Genomic DNA, 17031 nt, shown 5'->3' with positions numbered 1-17031 from the left:
CTTGCCGCATTTAACGAGCGCCCTGCGCGTTTCCCTCGGCGAAAGTGCACGGTGTGACGCACTTCTTCGCCTGCTGGCCGAATTTGTGATGGTACCAGCACATACCGTGGCGTGATTGGCTTCGTTCTCTGGTTCGGGATGCGCTTCGATTTCTGCTAGGCTGACGTGACTACCTGCTAGCTGGGCGGGAATCCCGGTTAAAGTCCTTGGAGAGTTCTTCGCGGAGTGCTGAGATTTCCTGGCGTAAAGTGACAACCAGCTGCTTGATCCGGCTGTCGAACATGTCCTCCATGGTTGTTTCAGCGATGGTGGCTTTCGATGATGAGTCAGCCATGGCGTCTGCTTGGTCGGCAAATTTGTTCAAATCGGCGTCCTTCTGTGTGGCCAGGACCACTTGCATGGTGTTTGGTAGGCGGCCCATCCACAGAGTGCGCAGGATTTCGTCTGACATGGCTGTGCCTGCGAGGGTTCGCAAGTGACGCAGGAATTGTGATGGCTTCCTATCGCCAATTTCTTCGTGTTCCAGGAGTCGCCTCGTCTTTTGTTCTTGGGTGGAGCTCAATCTTCGAGTCAGCTCCGTCCTTAAAAGCTGGTATGCTCCTTCCCTAGGTGGATTGAGGATGATCTCTCGTACTTCCGCGGCGTAGCGTGGCTCCAGTGCTCCCAGGATGTATCCGAATTTAGTTGCGTCGGTCTTGATCCCAGATGCCTCGAAGCTCCTTTCTGCCATGCAGAACCACATTTCAGGGTCCTCCGGGCAGAATGGTGGAATCCTCACCGCCACGCGGCTGATCTGTGATGCTGGTTGCTGGGCCGGTGCTGTGGTGTTTTCCTCGGCAATGCTGCCATACCCACTGGAATGTTGTCCAGTAGGCATCTTGAAAAGCAAGTGATTTTAATTGAAAAGAAATACGCGGGAAAACGGATGTTGAAATACTTCGCGGGAAAACGAGATCGACGATTCAGTTAACTTTCTCAAAGAAAACACGGTGTAAATTTATAAAAAATTAAATATGCAAGTAAAGTCTGTAAAAATTGATCAGCTGAATTGATTGATTTACTTTTAAGGGGTCACCACTATTGCGAGGAGGTATGAGGAAGATGAGGTAGGTAGATGGACTTCAATGGATCGAAGGTAGATGCGTGTTTGAGTAAATATCAGTTTATTCTCCTCAACAATACTTGAAACAATTCTTACAGACAATATATTTAGTATTAAGATTAAATTGATAAAGTTAAATTATAATGGCGTGTTACTATGAGAAAAATTGAAACGAATGCGACGAGCAGAGATTCGACTATAGGTTACAAGGATTTGACGACGTGTGTTATCAGATTCGCCCCGCTTTGAGCGTTTTATAGAAATTATAACAAAGAAAGTTCATCAGAGGTCAGGAGCAATGACCGGTGACCACATGTCACTTGTTTACTGTGTGAGTTGCCTAGGTACAAGCAAATCTGATAGTTCAGCACATTTCCGGATGGCTTTATATGGCAATGTAATGCTTGATAATGCATTCTTCGTTACAAAGTTGCTAAATAATTCTTATGAATAATTATATTTTATCAAGAAAGCAAATGTGTTTATGATGAAATTTGATGTCTTGCAAATTGCTAAGAAAGTTGACTGACCTGACGTCGTGTGCCGTCAGTCAGATTGTGAATCATGCAATACGCCTTTCTTATCAACTAGTTTACATAGTAACAAATATTATTAGATACTTAAATATATTATGATAATTTATATCTAATGATGAGGTTCCATGCTAGGCACTACAAATACAAATTCATAACAAAGAGAGTTCATCAGAGGTCAGGAGCAATGACCGGTGACCACATGTCACTTGTTTACTGTGTGAGTTGCCTAGGTACAAGCAAATCTGATAGTTCAGCACATTTCCGGATTGCTTTATATGGCAATGCAATGCTTAATCACGCATTCTTCGTTATAATGTTGCTAAGTAATTCTTATGCATAATTACATTTTATCAAGAAAGCAAACTGTTATTATGAAATTTGATAGCTGGCAAATTGCTCGTTGGTTGACTGACTTGTGGATTGCGCCGTCAACCAGATTGTGTGAATCATGAAACACGCCTTTCTTATCATTTAGTTTACATAGTAACATACATTATTTGGTACTTAAAATATATCATAATAATTTATATTCTATGGTGAGGTTCCATGCTAAACCCTACAGACCCTCCCCCTAGCGATCTAGTGTGGCAGGCCGTGATGCAGGAAGATAGAGGTGTGTAGCATGGTGACTTCGCTTGCGTTATAGTTGTCTTGGTGGTGCTCGAGATACTGGGACGTCTGTCTTGATGTCCTTAAGGATCCTCTTTGTGAGATGCTTCTTGCAAAGCGTCCACAACAGGAAACTGGTTGCTGCGGTGATGATGATGATAACCATTGCAAAAGTTGCCCAAGAAAGCTGGTTGGCTGCCGTGTCGTTTACGATCGTGCCACCTGCTGCGGCTTGCGACACTACGATTTCCTCTTTTGTCTGCTGGGAGCCCATGCTGTTGGATCTTGGAGTTGGTAACTTGATTCGGAAACGCTCTCGTTTTTCAAACTGGTTAGTTTGGCTGTGCGTTCCGATATATATTATTATTTTTTTGCTTGCGATGCGTTTTGTCGTTGTGAAAAACACACTGACCTACATTTCGGTCACTCGTATGTTTTTATTTTGCTTGCACTTTGTTTTGTAATAACACATTGCACCCGTGTCGTTGTTTTGCGATTTGATACTCGAACATTCTGGCGCGTGTCGCGGTCGATATTTTTGTTGCATTGTTCTGCTGACCTAGCCTCTCCGGAAAACGCACGCTTCTACCTGCTCGAGTTACAAACGTCGTTTTCACGAGGTCGGTTACCTTTGCTGGCATTGTTTGCATAGTATTTTCGTTAAACACATATGCTGGCTTTAAACGGTCGATTGAAACAGTGATATTTTTTCCATGTTTGCAAATAACATATGTACGCGTTTTGCGTGTTATTACTTCATATGGTCCGGTGAACGGGGATTGAAGTGAACTTTTGACGGTGTCATCACGTACGTACACATGTGTTGATTTGCTGTGGTCCTTGAAAATATTGAATTGCTTGGGTTTCTTGTTTTTGATATCGTCACTCGTCTGGCTCACTTAGATTTTCCTTGTTACATGTGTGGTGTGTGCACTTTTATTAAAAGTTGTAAATGAGATTGACATAACATAGGTAGTATGAAAATAGCATTAAGTTATTATGCAGAAGCTGGGGTTGTGACTTGAATTATTTGATAGAGTGTCCAATTTAGTTAGGCTTGTGAGTTCAACCAAGGTATTTTCGGGCCATCTGAAAACATTGAGTACGAGGGAATTTTTCTTTCTGCTGCTCGTAAGATGAATTCTTCTGGCATTGTCTACTTGAAATTTGTGCAGAAGTGTGGAAAGAGTAACTTAGCTTGTGAGTGGATCTACAAGGCTAAGAGAGATATAAGCTGTCGAGGGCGTTCGCGCATGCTCGGATTAGCTTAGAGGCTGCTCTGTTAGTACATATCGTCTGTATGTGCGTAACAGGGTGCAGTGGGTAGTTCAAAAGTGCGTTATTGAAACTACGAAGGGTTGAAAAATGGTTGGTTGAGTTTTGAGAAGTCTAAAGTTGGAATATCAAGAGTCGCCTAGAACAATTACTCATAGTCAGGAAACTATCTAATTGTTTTAGAATAGGTCCTTAGAGTAAAATTGCCTTAGGGATGAAGTCGAGGGTTGCTGCTTCTAAATGTCACTAGAGATGCTAATTTCGTGTGTTTGAAGCTACGTTAGTGTGTATGTGTGTAAGAAAACCTTGAGCTTGCCTGAACGGAGTGGAGTTAACATGTCGTCTGGATGCACCTGGCGGATGACGATGGCCACAGCGGATTGCTTGGTGCCCTCCGTCGTGACGCTTGTAATGCACTGGTCAGCTGCTGGCTGCACCGGAACTGCCTCCTCCTGATTTGCTGCGAGGTCCATGGTGCTCCGGTGATTCGGCTGCGCTGGCGGTTGGATGAATGTGGCTGAATGAGTGCAATGATGCGAATCCTTGGTGGGTTGGTGTGTTTCATCCTGTGCGGCTACACGTCGTAGTCGTTCCATCCTGGCGAGTATCATTTTGTTGAAGCTGCCGGCTCCTGATGACGACCAGGTTGAGATGTTGGAGTCATCTAGCGAGCTGGGTCTGATGGGGCTACAGTCAAGACTCTGGGGCGCCAAATCTGATGGGGCCGCTGTCGGAGCTGTCCTGTGATGTGTCTGAGCCGTAGTCGGAACTGTCCTCTGATGTTTCTGAACAACTGTCCTCGAGCCAAGGTGATGGAATCCTGTCTGTTGCTGGTCTGATCTGTAATGCTGCTTGCTGGGCCGGTGCTGTGGTGTTTTCTCCGGCAATACTTCCATATCCAGCCGAATATTGTCCGTTGGGCATCGTGAAAAGCAAGTGATTTTAATAGAAACGATGCGCGGGAAAACGGATGTTGAAGTACTTCGCGGGATAAACGAGATCGACGGATCAGTAACTCTCTCAGAAACGCAGTGAAAATTATAAAAAATAAAATATGCAATAAAGTCTGTAAAGATTGATCAGATGAATTGATTGATTTTTACTTTAGGGGTCACCACTATTGGTAAGGGGAGATGAGGATGATGAGGTAGGTAGGTGGACTTCAATGAATCGAAGGTGGATGCGTGTTTGAGTAATTAACAGTTTAATCCCCTCAACAATACTTGATACAATTATTACAGACAATATATTTGAATAATTTTAAGTTGACAAAGTTAAGTTATGCTGGCGTGTTTCTATGAGAAAAGTTAACTGAATCGACGAGGAGAGATTTGACTGTAGGTTAACAGGATTTTACGACGTGTGATATCAGATTTGCCCTGCTCTGAGCTTTTATACAAATTCATAACAAAGAGAGTTCATCAGAGGTCAGGAGCAATGACCGGTGACCACATGTCACTTGTTTACTGTGTGAGTTGCCTAGGTACAAGCAAATCTAATAGTTCAGCACATTTCCGGATTGCTTTATATGTCAATGCAATGCTTAATCACGCATTCTTCGTTACAATGTTGCTAAGTAATTCTTATGCATAATTACATTTTATCAAGAAAGCAATGTGTTATTATGAAATTTGATAGCTGGCAAATTGCTCGTTGGTTGACTGACCTGTGGCTTGCGCCGTCAACCAGATTGTGTGAATCATGTAACACGCCTTTCTTATCATTTAGTTTACATAGTAACATACATTATTTGGTACTTAAAATATATCATAATAATTTATATTCTATGGTGAGGTTCCATGCTAAACCCTACATTGTTTTTCAATTTGTGTGTCAGGGTATGGACCTAATAGGTTGAGCAAGTGGCTGACATCCATTTCTCATAAAAAAAATCTGTCAATACAAACTTCCACTCTGTGGAGGCCCATATGATCCTATTAGGATCGGACATGGTCGGAAAAAAAAATATTTCTAGAATTGTGGTTTTCAATAGTTAGGCGGATGTTTTTGTATTGCACCATTTAATTCATTTAATTATTACTTATTGACATTTTAAGAAGAGAGTGGATCTGTATTGATAAAGTCAACTAGATTGACACGTGTAACAGTTGCGATGAACGAAGATGAATTTTTCAGGTTTAAATGGTTAACCCGCTGGTTTGGTTTTACATTTTTCAAATATCTCCCTCTATGACAGATCTTTTGCAAAACAATTTTCGATCACGTGTTCTCTTTTCTTACAGAATGTACATATTTTTACATTGTTTTGATTACCGAATTTATTATTTGGTTGAAAACTATTAACTCTTTTATAATTGTTATTATTCTGGTTACTGAAGTTACCTCTGTGTTGAAACGTGCTTACTCTTCTGAAATTGTTATTATTCTCTTGTCTATTTTTATTACGATAACAAATGACCGATGAATGTCCCGTTTTACCACAAGTACCACACGTTGCTTTATTTTTAATCGTTAACTTGTTGGCTTTTTCTATAAGGGATAACATTTTGTCTTCTCCTATAGCAATATTGAAAGCTTCATTAAGTGTTGCTGGACACTTGCTCCTTAATTGATTAGTAAGTCTAGGGTCTAGTCCTATAATGAATTGACGTATTGCGCTGTCGTCTGTATTAGTAAACCTTCCATGTTATTCTTTTTTGTCTTTGATAGTTTGATTAATCGCTTTTTTTATTTCTTTCACACATGTTTCGATGCGTGATATAAATGCGGAGACAGCTTCGTTTGGAACTTGCCTGCATTCTTGTAAGTATATATATAAATGAGTTTTGATTTTTAGGTTTACGTTTTTAACTGGTTGTTATGGATTTAATATAATTAAACACTAATAATTTATTTTATGTTTATTTATTCAATTCACAACACAAATCACACGTACAGTTATAATAATTTTCACTTACATTACTTACAAGTCAGAATACGGAGAAGTCTGGATAGACCTGGACAGTCGGAACTTAGGATTATTACTGGCCTCTGAGGTGTCGATACTTGTGAGTATCTAGCAATTTATAATGGAATGAGACAAAGGAAAGTTTTGGACGTTGCACTTATTATGCAGGGATGTATGTTTATGATAGTAAGTAATTTAGCTAGAAATTTAGTATTGTTTGTTTACATTACAATGGAAAGCACTTAGTTAGTTTAAATAATGTCGCGACGAGTAAATACGATAAGTATTGATAATTATACATCAGGGCTTCTCAATATTATACAGGGGTAACAAAGAATAATATAACAAGGAATAAAATATAGTATAAAAGGGCGTATACATAACAACTCCCTCCTAAAAGAATAAACTTATGGTTGACAATTTTGCCATGAGTTTATGTTAGATAATATTAATTAATTTTATTTATTAATCTTGCGCTTCTCCTAACAGTTGATGTGGATGGGTGAACATTTACTTCATTTGGTTGAGTTAGGTTTAAACTTGTTATTTCACTTAGTTCAACATCATCTGGAGGATTTTGATTATTGAAGCAGACATTGAATATATTATTGACAGGTCTATTGGTGTCATTGGCACCTTCTATAGATAGTATTTTAGAGCATTTCTTATTACATAAATTATACAGTTTATACAAGAGGTAAATAACAATACATATAGAGATAATATACATGAAATATTGGTATGTATTCATTTGTTGTTTGAATTTAGGTTGATCTAACAGATTGTCTATATTATCTGAGATAGAGTTTATTTTGTGTGAGATTAAGTGCAGATTTTCTAATCCTGCGTTAGCATAGTGTAATGGCTGTAAGGGAGGAAAAGGGATTGTTTTATTTATTTCTTCTTTACAACAATCATCATCTAGTATATTTATATTAGGAATAAAAGCATTATAATTAGAATATGTTTGTACAATTTCAGTGGTTAACATGACATTTTTTGTATAACCTTTACATCCAGGTTTCAACGATAGTATTCCTACATTATACAAAGTTACATCGGTTATTTTAGAGTTACAACTTAAAGTAATTGTAGATGGTTCTGAGAAGACATATACCCATTGGTTATTTGTTGATAGTTTATACCAAATGTCTAATTTTTCAAAAGTTTGTTGAACTATGCAAGATTTAGGTATTATATTGGAATTTATTAACTCTGTTTCGCAAATAGGTCTGGAATTGCTAGTATGTATTACATTCATTTGTTTACAAATAAAATTTTGATTAGATAATTCATAACAATTTTCTAGTGTTTGTAATAGAGTATATTGAATTTTTGTTGTGGAGTAAGCTAGGTATTTTTGAGATGGATGAACAGATATGAAACCATTTGGAGTGTAAACAGGTAAAGAAATTAAATGATATAAGTCATAGACATTGTTATTAGTGTATGGTATAGAAATTTTGTAGATTATGTTTTTATTGATATAATATAATTTTATATTAATAATGGTTAATAGATAGTGAATGTTTTCGATATCTAATGACACGGGGTAGCTAAAACCTTCTGGTAAAAGCGATTGAGTTTTACGTAGTTCTTCTAGTAATTGATTTGGGGAGATAATAGATGGATGGATTTGATTTGATCTAGCAAAAAGGATAGATGATATAATGGTATTCAATTCGATTTCCAATTCGTTAATAAAAAATGTTAATGAGGTATAGTGTGATAAAACTAATTCTATTGTTTTCATTTCATCTTGAGTTGATTGAATAGTATGTATGTGTTTGTTAAAATTTCGTATGTTAGCATTGAATATTTTTTCATTATCATTAAGATTAGAAATAGTTTGATTAAAATTATTGATAGTGGTTGTTATAACTTGAGTTTGATCTTTAAGCAAATGCAAGATTTCGATATCTTCTTTAGATATTTTTTTTATAGCTTCATCATAGTAACTGGCATCTTGAGAATCTAACGTTCCAAAGAGAGTTTTACTAATGCTACCAATGACGTTTATGAGTCCGCGTTTTGATCGCGTGTGGTTCTGAGAATGTCCTACCAATTGAGATATAGTATTTTCCAGTTTGATTAGAACAGGAATTTTATTTTTTAAGTATTCTAGTTTAGAAGAGCAAATATTATTTTCGGTTTTTCTAGATATGAAATGACAAATGTGAGACGTTTTGATATAGATCTGTTCAGCTAGGTTGATTTTATTATTTAAAAAGGTTATGTTGTAATGTGTGATGAGCTTCCAGCTGGAGTCGTAGAATGTAAGTTTTCCCAAATTATCGTAGAGAAGACCAGGAGATTTGTTGATATTTTGGTTGTCGTAATCTAATGCGTATGTGTTTACTGTGATGGATCTGAAACAGCATGTTTCACTCGGTTAGTATGTACCTTAATTAATTTATTTTTTATCTTAATCGTAACATTTAGAGGACCATTGACCTTTATGATTTCGTAAGGTCCTTGGAAATTAGGGGACAGTTTTTTAGATTTATTTAATTTAGAAGCATTATTCGTAAGATATATTTTATCGCCAATTTCGAATGTTCGTAGGGTTTTGTCTTTATTATGCCTAATTTGTGTTTTTTCTTTTTCTCTTATTAAATTTTTTCTTGCTATTTCATGTGATTTTGTAAGTTTGAGTTTAAGATTGTCTAAAAATGAATCGTATGTGTACTTAAATTCGGATGTTTTAATAGCTGTTGGTAACTTAGGTTGATTTCCATAAACAAGTTCAAATGGTGTAAATTTTGTAGCAGTATGTGGAGTAGTGTTGTAACTGAACATAGCAAAGGGTAACCATTCATCCCAATCAGTCTGGCTAGGAGAGATATAGTGTTTTAGATAATCAGCTAAAGTAGCATGACTGCGCTCTAAAGAACCGTTGCTTTGAGGAGTATATGCGCTTGTTTGTATTTGTTCTATTTTAAAAAGTTTGGCTACTTCCTTAAGAATATTAGAGGTAAAATCCTTTCCTTGATCTGTAAGTATTTTTTCTGGAATTCCAAATTGACAAATAAACTTTGAAGTCAATTGAGTTGCAATAGTAACGGCTTCATGATTAGGAATAGGATAACATTGAGAATATTTGGTTAAGTCATCTTGAAGAGTTAATATGTACTTATTACCATTTTCTGTTAAAGGAAGGGGACCTACTATATCTAAAGCAATACGTTCGAAAGGTTTTTGGCTAGTTGTAGTTATTTCTATCGGTTGTTTAAGATTTTGACGAGATATTTTATTTTTCTGGCAAGATTCGCATTGTTTAATGTATGTTTTAATATCTTTTTGCATATTGGTCCATTTATATTTTAGTTTTACACGATTTAAAGTTCTATGATATCCTGAATGTCCGCTAAGAGGAGAGTCATGATATTCCTTTAATATTGAGGGTATTTCATCATGCTTAGGGTTAATTATTTTGTTATTACATATCGTGATATCTATATTTACATTATGGAAAATATACTGAATAATTTTTTTTATTTTTTCCCAATTAAGATTATCTAAACCGCACCCAAGTTGTGGAAAAGAGATACATGGTTCGTTATTATTTATTAGGATAGTTTTAAGATTAGAGATTGCTTGAAAAATAGAAATATAACTTGGTTTTTCCCAAAAATTTTGTTTCGTAATCAAATGGTAAATGTTGTTTTTAGATACTATTGATTTGAGTACATCACCTATTTGAGAGTGTGTATCTAACAATTCATCGTAATTATTGATCATGGTACTAATTTCGAGAGCAAGACCTTTGGACATAGACTTATCATTAGAGATACAGTGTGCGATGGATTGCTTTTGATTAAGAATTGATTCATCTATTTCAATTAAATTAGTATTAAAAGATTCATTTTGTTTTTCAAGAAAGTCATTGTATGATTGAATACTAGTGGAGGTAGAAGGGTTATTTATTAAGATTACACCTTGATTTTCGATTCGTGATAGAGCATCAGCATTAGAGTTCAGTTTACCTGGTTTATAAATAATTTCATAGTCATACTCTTCTAATTTTAATCTCCATCTTACGAGTCTAGAACCTGGGTCTTTTACGTTAAAAAGCCAAGAAAGGGGGCGATGATCAGTAAATATTTTAAATTTTCTACCGTATAGATAAGGTCTAAAGTGTTTACATGCCCATACGATCGCTAATAGTTCTCGTTCTGTCGTGGAGTAATTAGATTCAGCTCTATTCAATGTACGAGATGCATATGCAATTGGTAAATCTTTTGCTAATGATCCTTGAGATAATACAGCACCTATAGCAAAGTTAGAAGCATCCGTTGTGAGGTTAAACGGTTGCGTGAAATCGGGATATTGAAGTATAGGTTCTGTTGTTAATTTGGTTTTTAATGATTGGAAAGCATCTTCCTGCAGCTTAGTCCAATTGAAAACTACATCTTTTTTCAACAAACATGTGAGATTTTGAGAGATTTTAGAAAAATTAGGAATGAACTTCCTATAATATCCTACCATTCCGAGGAAAGATTTGATATCTTTGGGATTCTTAGGTCTAGGGAAATTGGTAACAGAATTGATTTTTGAGGGATTTGGTTTAACTCCTTCTTCGGAAATAATATGACCTAAGTATGCGACTTCGTGACGCATAAATTCGCATTTGTCTGGCTGTAGCTTTAGGTTGTGTTGATCGAGACGCTGAAATATCTCGCGCAGTTTTCGAGAATGAGATTCGATTGAATCTGCATATATAACTATATCGTCTAAATACACAAAGCATTTAATTCCTTGTAAACCGGATAAAACATTGTTCATTAGCCTTTGGAAACAAGATGGTGCATTTTTTAAACCAAAACTCATTTTTGAAAATTGATAATGTCCTTGATTTGTGGAGAAAGCGGTTTTATCTGCGTCTTCAGGTGACATAGGGATTTGATGAAAACCGGAGGCTAAGTCAAGCGTTGTAAAATATTTTGAATGACCTAATTGATCTAAGATGTCTGAAATATTAGGTATTGGATAGCTATCATTGATAGTGACGTCATTGAGTTTTCTATAATCTATTACTACCCTCCATTTCTTTTTACCAGAGGCATCGTCCTTTTTAGGCACGACCCAAAGTGGTGAGGACCATGGTGAAGTAGAATGCTCTATTATATTTTGAGAAAGCATTTTATCTATTTGGTCTTGGACTTCAATTTTATGTACTTCTGGATACCTATATGATTTAGTGTATATTGGAACTTGAGATGTAACAGGTATCTTATGATGAGTTGAGTTGGTATGGGTTAATAGATCACCATCTAAATGAAATATATTATTATACTCGTGGCATAATGATATAATTGAATCAGCTTCCTCATTGTTCAGATGAGATAGCCGTAATTCTTTCTCAACCCGTTGATTGCGAGAGGAATCTTTACTAGATGTGTTTGTAAAAAATAGAAAACTTTCATGCTCGTCAAATGGTTCAAGAGTTATTTCGTTCGATAAAATATTAACTGACTTTTCACTATTATTAAGAATAGTTGCATAGACTTTATTTCCTGGACGTACTGTAGTAAGAGCTCGTGATAGATATACGTCTGGAAGGATTTGGACATCTGGTATTATACCATGTTTGATTTCTGGATTTTGGACAATTAATTCTATAAGGGTTTCTGATCTAGGATTAAGAGAAAAGATAGGATTAGTATTATTATTAAAAATAGGAATGATTTCGTTGTGGATGATCAACGTATTCGTTTCATAATCGATTTTCGCGTGGTTATTTAGGAAAAAATCATGACCTAATAGTCCGTCTAATGGAACATTGGTGACATCATTTGGAATCATATGGAAAGTATGCTCTAATTGCTTATATTTCAATGGAAATAACAAATTAACTATGCCAAGAGTTTTCACAGGATTTGGAGAGTTATCGATACCTTTAAGTGTGATTATTTCGGTTTCATTGACCAATTCTTCCTCATTAAGGGAATTCATCTTTACTAATGAAATATCTGCACCAGTATCAAGCAATAGCCTAAGGGATTTCCTTATTATACTATCATATGGTAATTCCACATATGCCGTAATAGCTTCTAGTGAGAATATTCTGCCTGAATGTTTCGCACGTTCCTGGAATTGGCAGGATTCCGGGAGTGCTGGGAGTTTAAATTATTTTGAGGATTATTCTGTGTATTGTGTGGAGATTGACGATTTTGAAACTGACTTCGCGGGGTTTGAGATGTTTGACCGTTATGACTGTTCTGAACGTTCGGAGAAAAGTTTCGCGAATTTTGATTTTTATTATTGAATTGGCGTTTTCTACACTCTTCTAATATGTGACCTGATTTTTTACAATATCTACAGAATTTTACATTATTTGCGTAATTACGAGGTGTGCTGTTGTCAGCTATAAATTGATTAATGTTATGTTCCCGTTTTATTTGAGAATTTCTAAAAGGATTTACGTTGGGCTGTCTAGAATGATAGTTATTGTTTCTAGAATTATTAATGTTCATTTCCTTAATGGCACTTAATACTTTTTCCTCTTCTATCGCTATATTTGTAGCTTCAACTAAAGTCTTTGGCTTAGAAAGTCTGACCGCCATTGATATTTGTGTATTTGCACCTAGAATAAATGTATTTAATGCGCTATCTTCTATTTGTTTAATTCGACCTTTCAACTCATTATCATCACTAGTTGAGAATCGCGTTGCGCCTATCAAATTATTAGTACATGCTTCTACTCGTTGAATGAAATTAATTATAGGTTCATTATAATTTTGTTTACAATTTCTTAACTCTAATTCTAATTGTGAGGTATGTTTGTTGTCACCGTATGTAGATATTAAAAATGATTTGAATTCTGAGTATGTTTCGAATGCAAAGTTAGCAATAGTATATTTGGCTTTACCTTCTATTCTATGAATCATGTATTTTAATAATGTATTTTTTAATGGTTCGGAACATAATTCAAATGCAGAGTCGCAATCTTTTAAAAATGGATAAAGATTTTTTCTTTCTCCGTCAAAAGTTGAAATGAATTTCATGAGAGTGTCAATGGTAAGTGTAGACATTTTATGTGTGTGTTTTCACTGTGTAACGAGAGTAAGATTATGACAAAAATAATACTTATAATAATAACAGATATTATTACTTACAAACAGATTATAAGGAAAAGATTCATTGTAGATCTTGTTGAGTAGGTGATTCCGGACTTGGAGGTTTGAGCTTTCTTGGAGATTAGGAGACACAAGAGCTAGAGACACAGACACTTGGAGATTTGGAGACACGAGAGATTGAGACACAGACACTTGGAGATTTGGAGACACGAGAGATTGAGACACAGACACTTGGAGATTTGGAGACACGAGAGATTGAGACACAGACACTTGGAGATTTGGAGACACGAGAGATTGAGACACAGACACTTGTAGATTTGGAGACTTGGAGACCTCTTGGAGATTTGCAGAGACTTGGAGACTTGAAGATTGAAGATGTAGAGATTTGGAGACTTGGAAGCTTCTTGGAGACTTGCAGTTTTATTTATAAATGAAGAAGACTTGAAAACTTGAGTAATGTGTAAGATTAATTTCCGTTCGATTCTAAATCGATGTACTTTTAAAATTTATTATTATGTATAGTTACGTGTTTTATTTTTATTTTTAATGGATTCTTGCTTGGTTTTAAAGAATAAAATTCACCGTTTAGTAATATTAATTAATACACTTCACGTTATTTAAGCTAAATCCCACGACTGACACCAAATTTTATGTTATGGATTTAATATAATTAAACACTAATAATTTATTTTATGTTTATTTATTCAATTCACAACACAAATCACACGTACAGTTATAATAATTTTCACTTACATTACTTACAAGTCAGAATACGGAGAAGTCTGGATAGACCTGGACAGTCGGAACTTAGGATTATTACTGGCCTCTGAGGTGTCGATACTTGTGAGTATCTAGCAATTTATAATGGAATGAGACAAAGGAAAGTTTTGGACGTTGCACTTATTATGCAGGGATGTATGTTTATGATAGTAAGTAATTTAGCTAGAAATTTAGTATTGTTTGTTTACATTACAATGGAAAGCACTTAGTTAGTTTAAATAATGTCGCGACGAGTAAATACGATAAGTATTGATAATTATACATCAGGGCTTCTCAATATTATACAGGGGTAACAAAGAATAATATAACAAGGAATAAAATATAGTATAAAAGGGCGTATACATAACATGGTCGTAATTTTCAAAGATTTTTAGAGAACATGCGTTTAAAGCTTCACCTCTTAAAAAGGATAAGATAAAGGATAATAAGACTTGAGTCTGATTTTTCTTTATATGAGATTGCGCTCTTTCGCAGTTTAATAGAAACGGCACTAATAATTCACGACTACCATCGTAAGGGAATAAAAATCTCCTTGCTTCGCTTATCGGCAAAATTAAATTTTGTACGTCGCTATCTGGCTCTTGTAACTTATGATCAGAACTAGTGTCTGGACAAACCTTATGATGCGCCATTTTATGATTTAATTAACACAATACAATTTGAGAATAACAATTTTAATTTAACAATGTGAAGGGATGGAGAAATCAAACACTCGGTCTGTTCGTCGCGAAGGACGTTTATTACAAGAATAGGCGACAGAAATATAGGGTTGATTGTTTAGTAACAAAACAAATTTAATTAGGGAATTACACAGGTAAAAATTAACAAGCACAGGTGATGATTTGAGATTTAAAGGAAGTAATAAGTCGTCAGGTATTACATAAAACAAATTGATAAAAGATACATTCAATTAGGGCAGTCTTATGGGTAATATATCAGGTATAACATAAATCGTATTGCAGTAGTGACACATCAAATAGTAAAAAAAAATCTTAGTGTTATAAAAATTATACAATAATTTAATCCTATATAAAATCACCAATATAGGGCCCTGCTCGAGGGTACTGGGCCAAAAGTGCCCAGTATGACAACCACTGGTTGAACCTTTAGAGCCTTGTCTACTCAAAACCACTTACCAATCCTCAAGTGTGCCCTTCACCAGAGAAAGTGGAGCTTTCTGGTATTCTGAGGGAGTGTTTTTTGTATTAAAAAGTGGTATGTTGTACAAGTGAACAACAGGTGGCAGTAGTATTTACGAATAAAATTATATTAATTAAAATCGGGGAATGGGAAGCCGTTAAAAACTTGCTAGCCGTGCAGGTGTGGTTGAATTGGCGATTTAGCCAACCGGGGACAAGCGGAACCCTATATCTGTGTATATTTGGTGCGATATGGTGCCACAAAACTCACCAATTAAAGAACAATTTCATTCAGTGAAATACCCTTTTGTGGGCGGGAAGAGAGGCACAGTTCCTCAGAGATTAATCCAATATTAATTCATTTATTAAGATTAATTTATCCAGGTGCAATCACGAAACGGGCTAAAATTAAATATTATTACGAGACAGACGAAGAAAGGATTGCGCCTTAGATAATATGCCTCTATCTGGTTTTTGCAGATGGCAGTGCACTTGGTAGATCAATTGCGGTAATTTCAAACCAGATGAACGCAACACGATAGAATTTAATGCAGTAATTATTTAATTTGGACCTTAATCTTGGACTTGGTTTTGTGGTATTTTCCTTTTTTACTTATATCTTTAGTGAAACACTCTCTGATTGACGTTCTTGAGTTGTACAATGAATATGAATTTTTATTTTGCAATGAATTTCATCGTTATTATTTTCGTGACAATTTATAGTGTCCTTCTGTGTCGTTACTGTAATGTTTTCCGTCATTTCTAAAATGAAATATTAATACGAGTTCTAAATTTTTTTGAGGATTACAATTTTGAATTTGTGATTTTTTTTTTTTTTTGTGATTTCAACTGCTTAATAGTTTAGAATTGGTTTTAGTTCTTTAATGGATGCGTTTAAACTTAATATGTGTAGTGAAATGTATTTCTGGCTTAATAGTCTGCACTTCTGTGTCTTTAAGCATAAGTTCATTTGTTTTTTCGCGTACCCGGAGATCAGCTCAAAATGGTATAGATATTGTTCGTAAGTTTCGTATTTTTTTATTGCGCCGCTTGGTATTTTTTCTGACAATTTGATGAATGATAATAAAAAAATCGTTGGTTGCCTCTTGGAGATAACGCTTGGGATTTCTTTTATTATTTACTAGTGATGATATTGGTTTATCTCTAGGGTGAACTATTTTGATAATTTGGTCGTTTGGAATTCTCATAATATCACTTATCTCGTTTGGTTCGTTTGACTTAGTAAGGGTGTTTGAAAACGAATCTATGTCTGACATTTTAAAGTTATTATATTGTGTTCCGTAATTACAAGGAAAATATTTTAGATACGAGTTTTGATGTACAATTTTTTGCTATTGTAATTTTTCTTAGTAATAATATGATTTATCTATATGGTGTTTTTATAAAAACACAAAATATTTAACATGAGTTTTATAGTTGTAATAAAAATGAGAGAAATAATAATGGACGGTGTTTATGACCGAATATTACGTGCAACAATATATATACATATGACACCCCGGAAGTCCGGGTAGGGAGGGGAGTCGGGGCCACACGGCCGATCCGACCTCCGCGCTCGACTCTCCGGTCGGCCTGACGTTAA

General features: G+C 35.4%; 1 protein-coding gene across 1 annotated transcript; it reads right to left on the bottom strand.

Annotated features, from left to right (window-relative positions):
* Positions 1-1496: 1496 nt before the first annotated feature.
* LOC147074617 (uncharacterized) lies at positions 1497-15270 on the bottom strand. Its single transcript, XM_085943850.1, has 2 exons — positions 14637-15270; positions 1497-6333 (listed from the first exon to the last, which is right to left on the bottom strand). Exon 2 carries the CDS (start codon positions 4416-4418, stop codon positions 3798-3800), a length of 621 nt encoding a protein of 206 aa, XP_085799976.1. The 5' UTR covers positions 4419-6333; positions 14637-15270; the 3' UTR covers positions 1497-3797.
* Between the last annotated feature and the right edge of the window lie 1761 nt (positions 15271-17031).

Source organism: Rhyacophila brunnea, unplaced genomic scaffold (assembly GCF_057557595.1).
Source record: "Rhyacophila brunnea isolate RB1 unplaced genomic scaffold, BYU_Rbru_1.0 scaffold_16, whole genome shotgun sequence".
Taxonomy (NCBI): Eukaryota; Metazoa; Arthropoda; class Insecta; order Trichoptera; family Rhyacophilidae; genus Rhyacophila; species Rhyacophila brunnea.
Note: the sequence above shows the minus strand (reverse complement) of the source record. Positions and strands in the feature narration are given on the sequence as shown.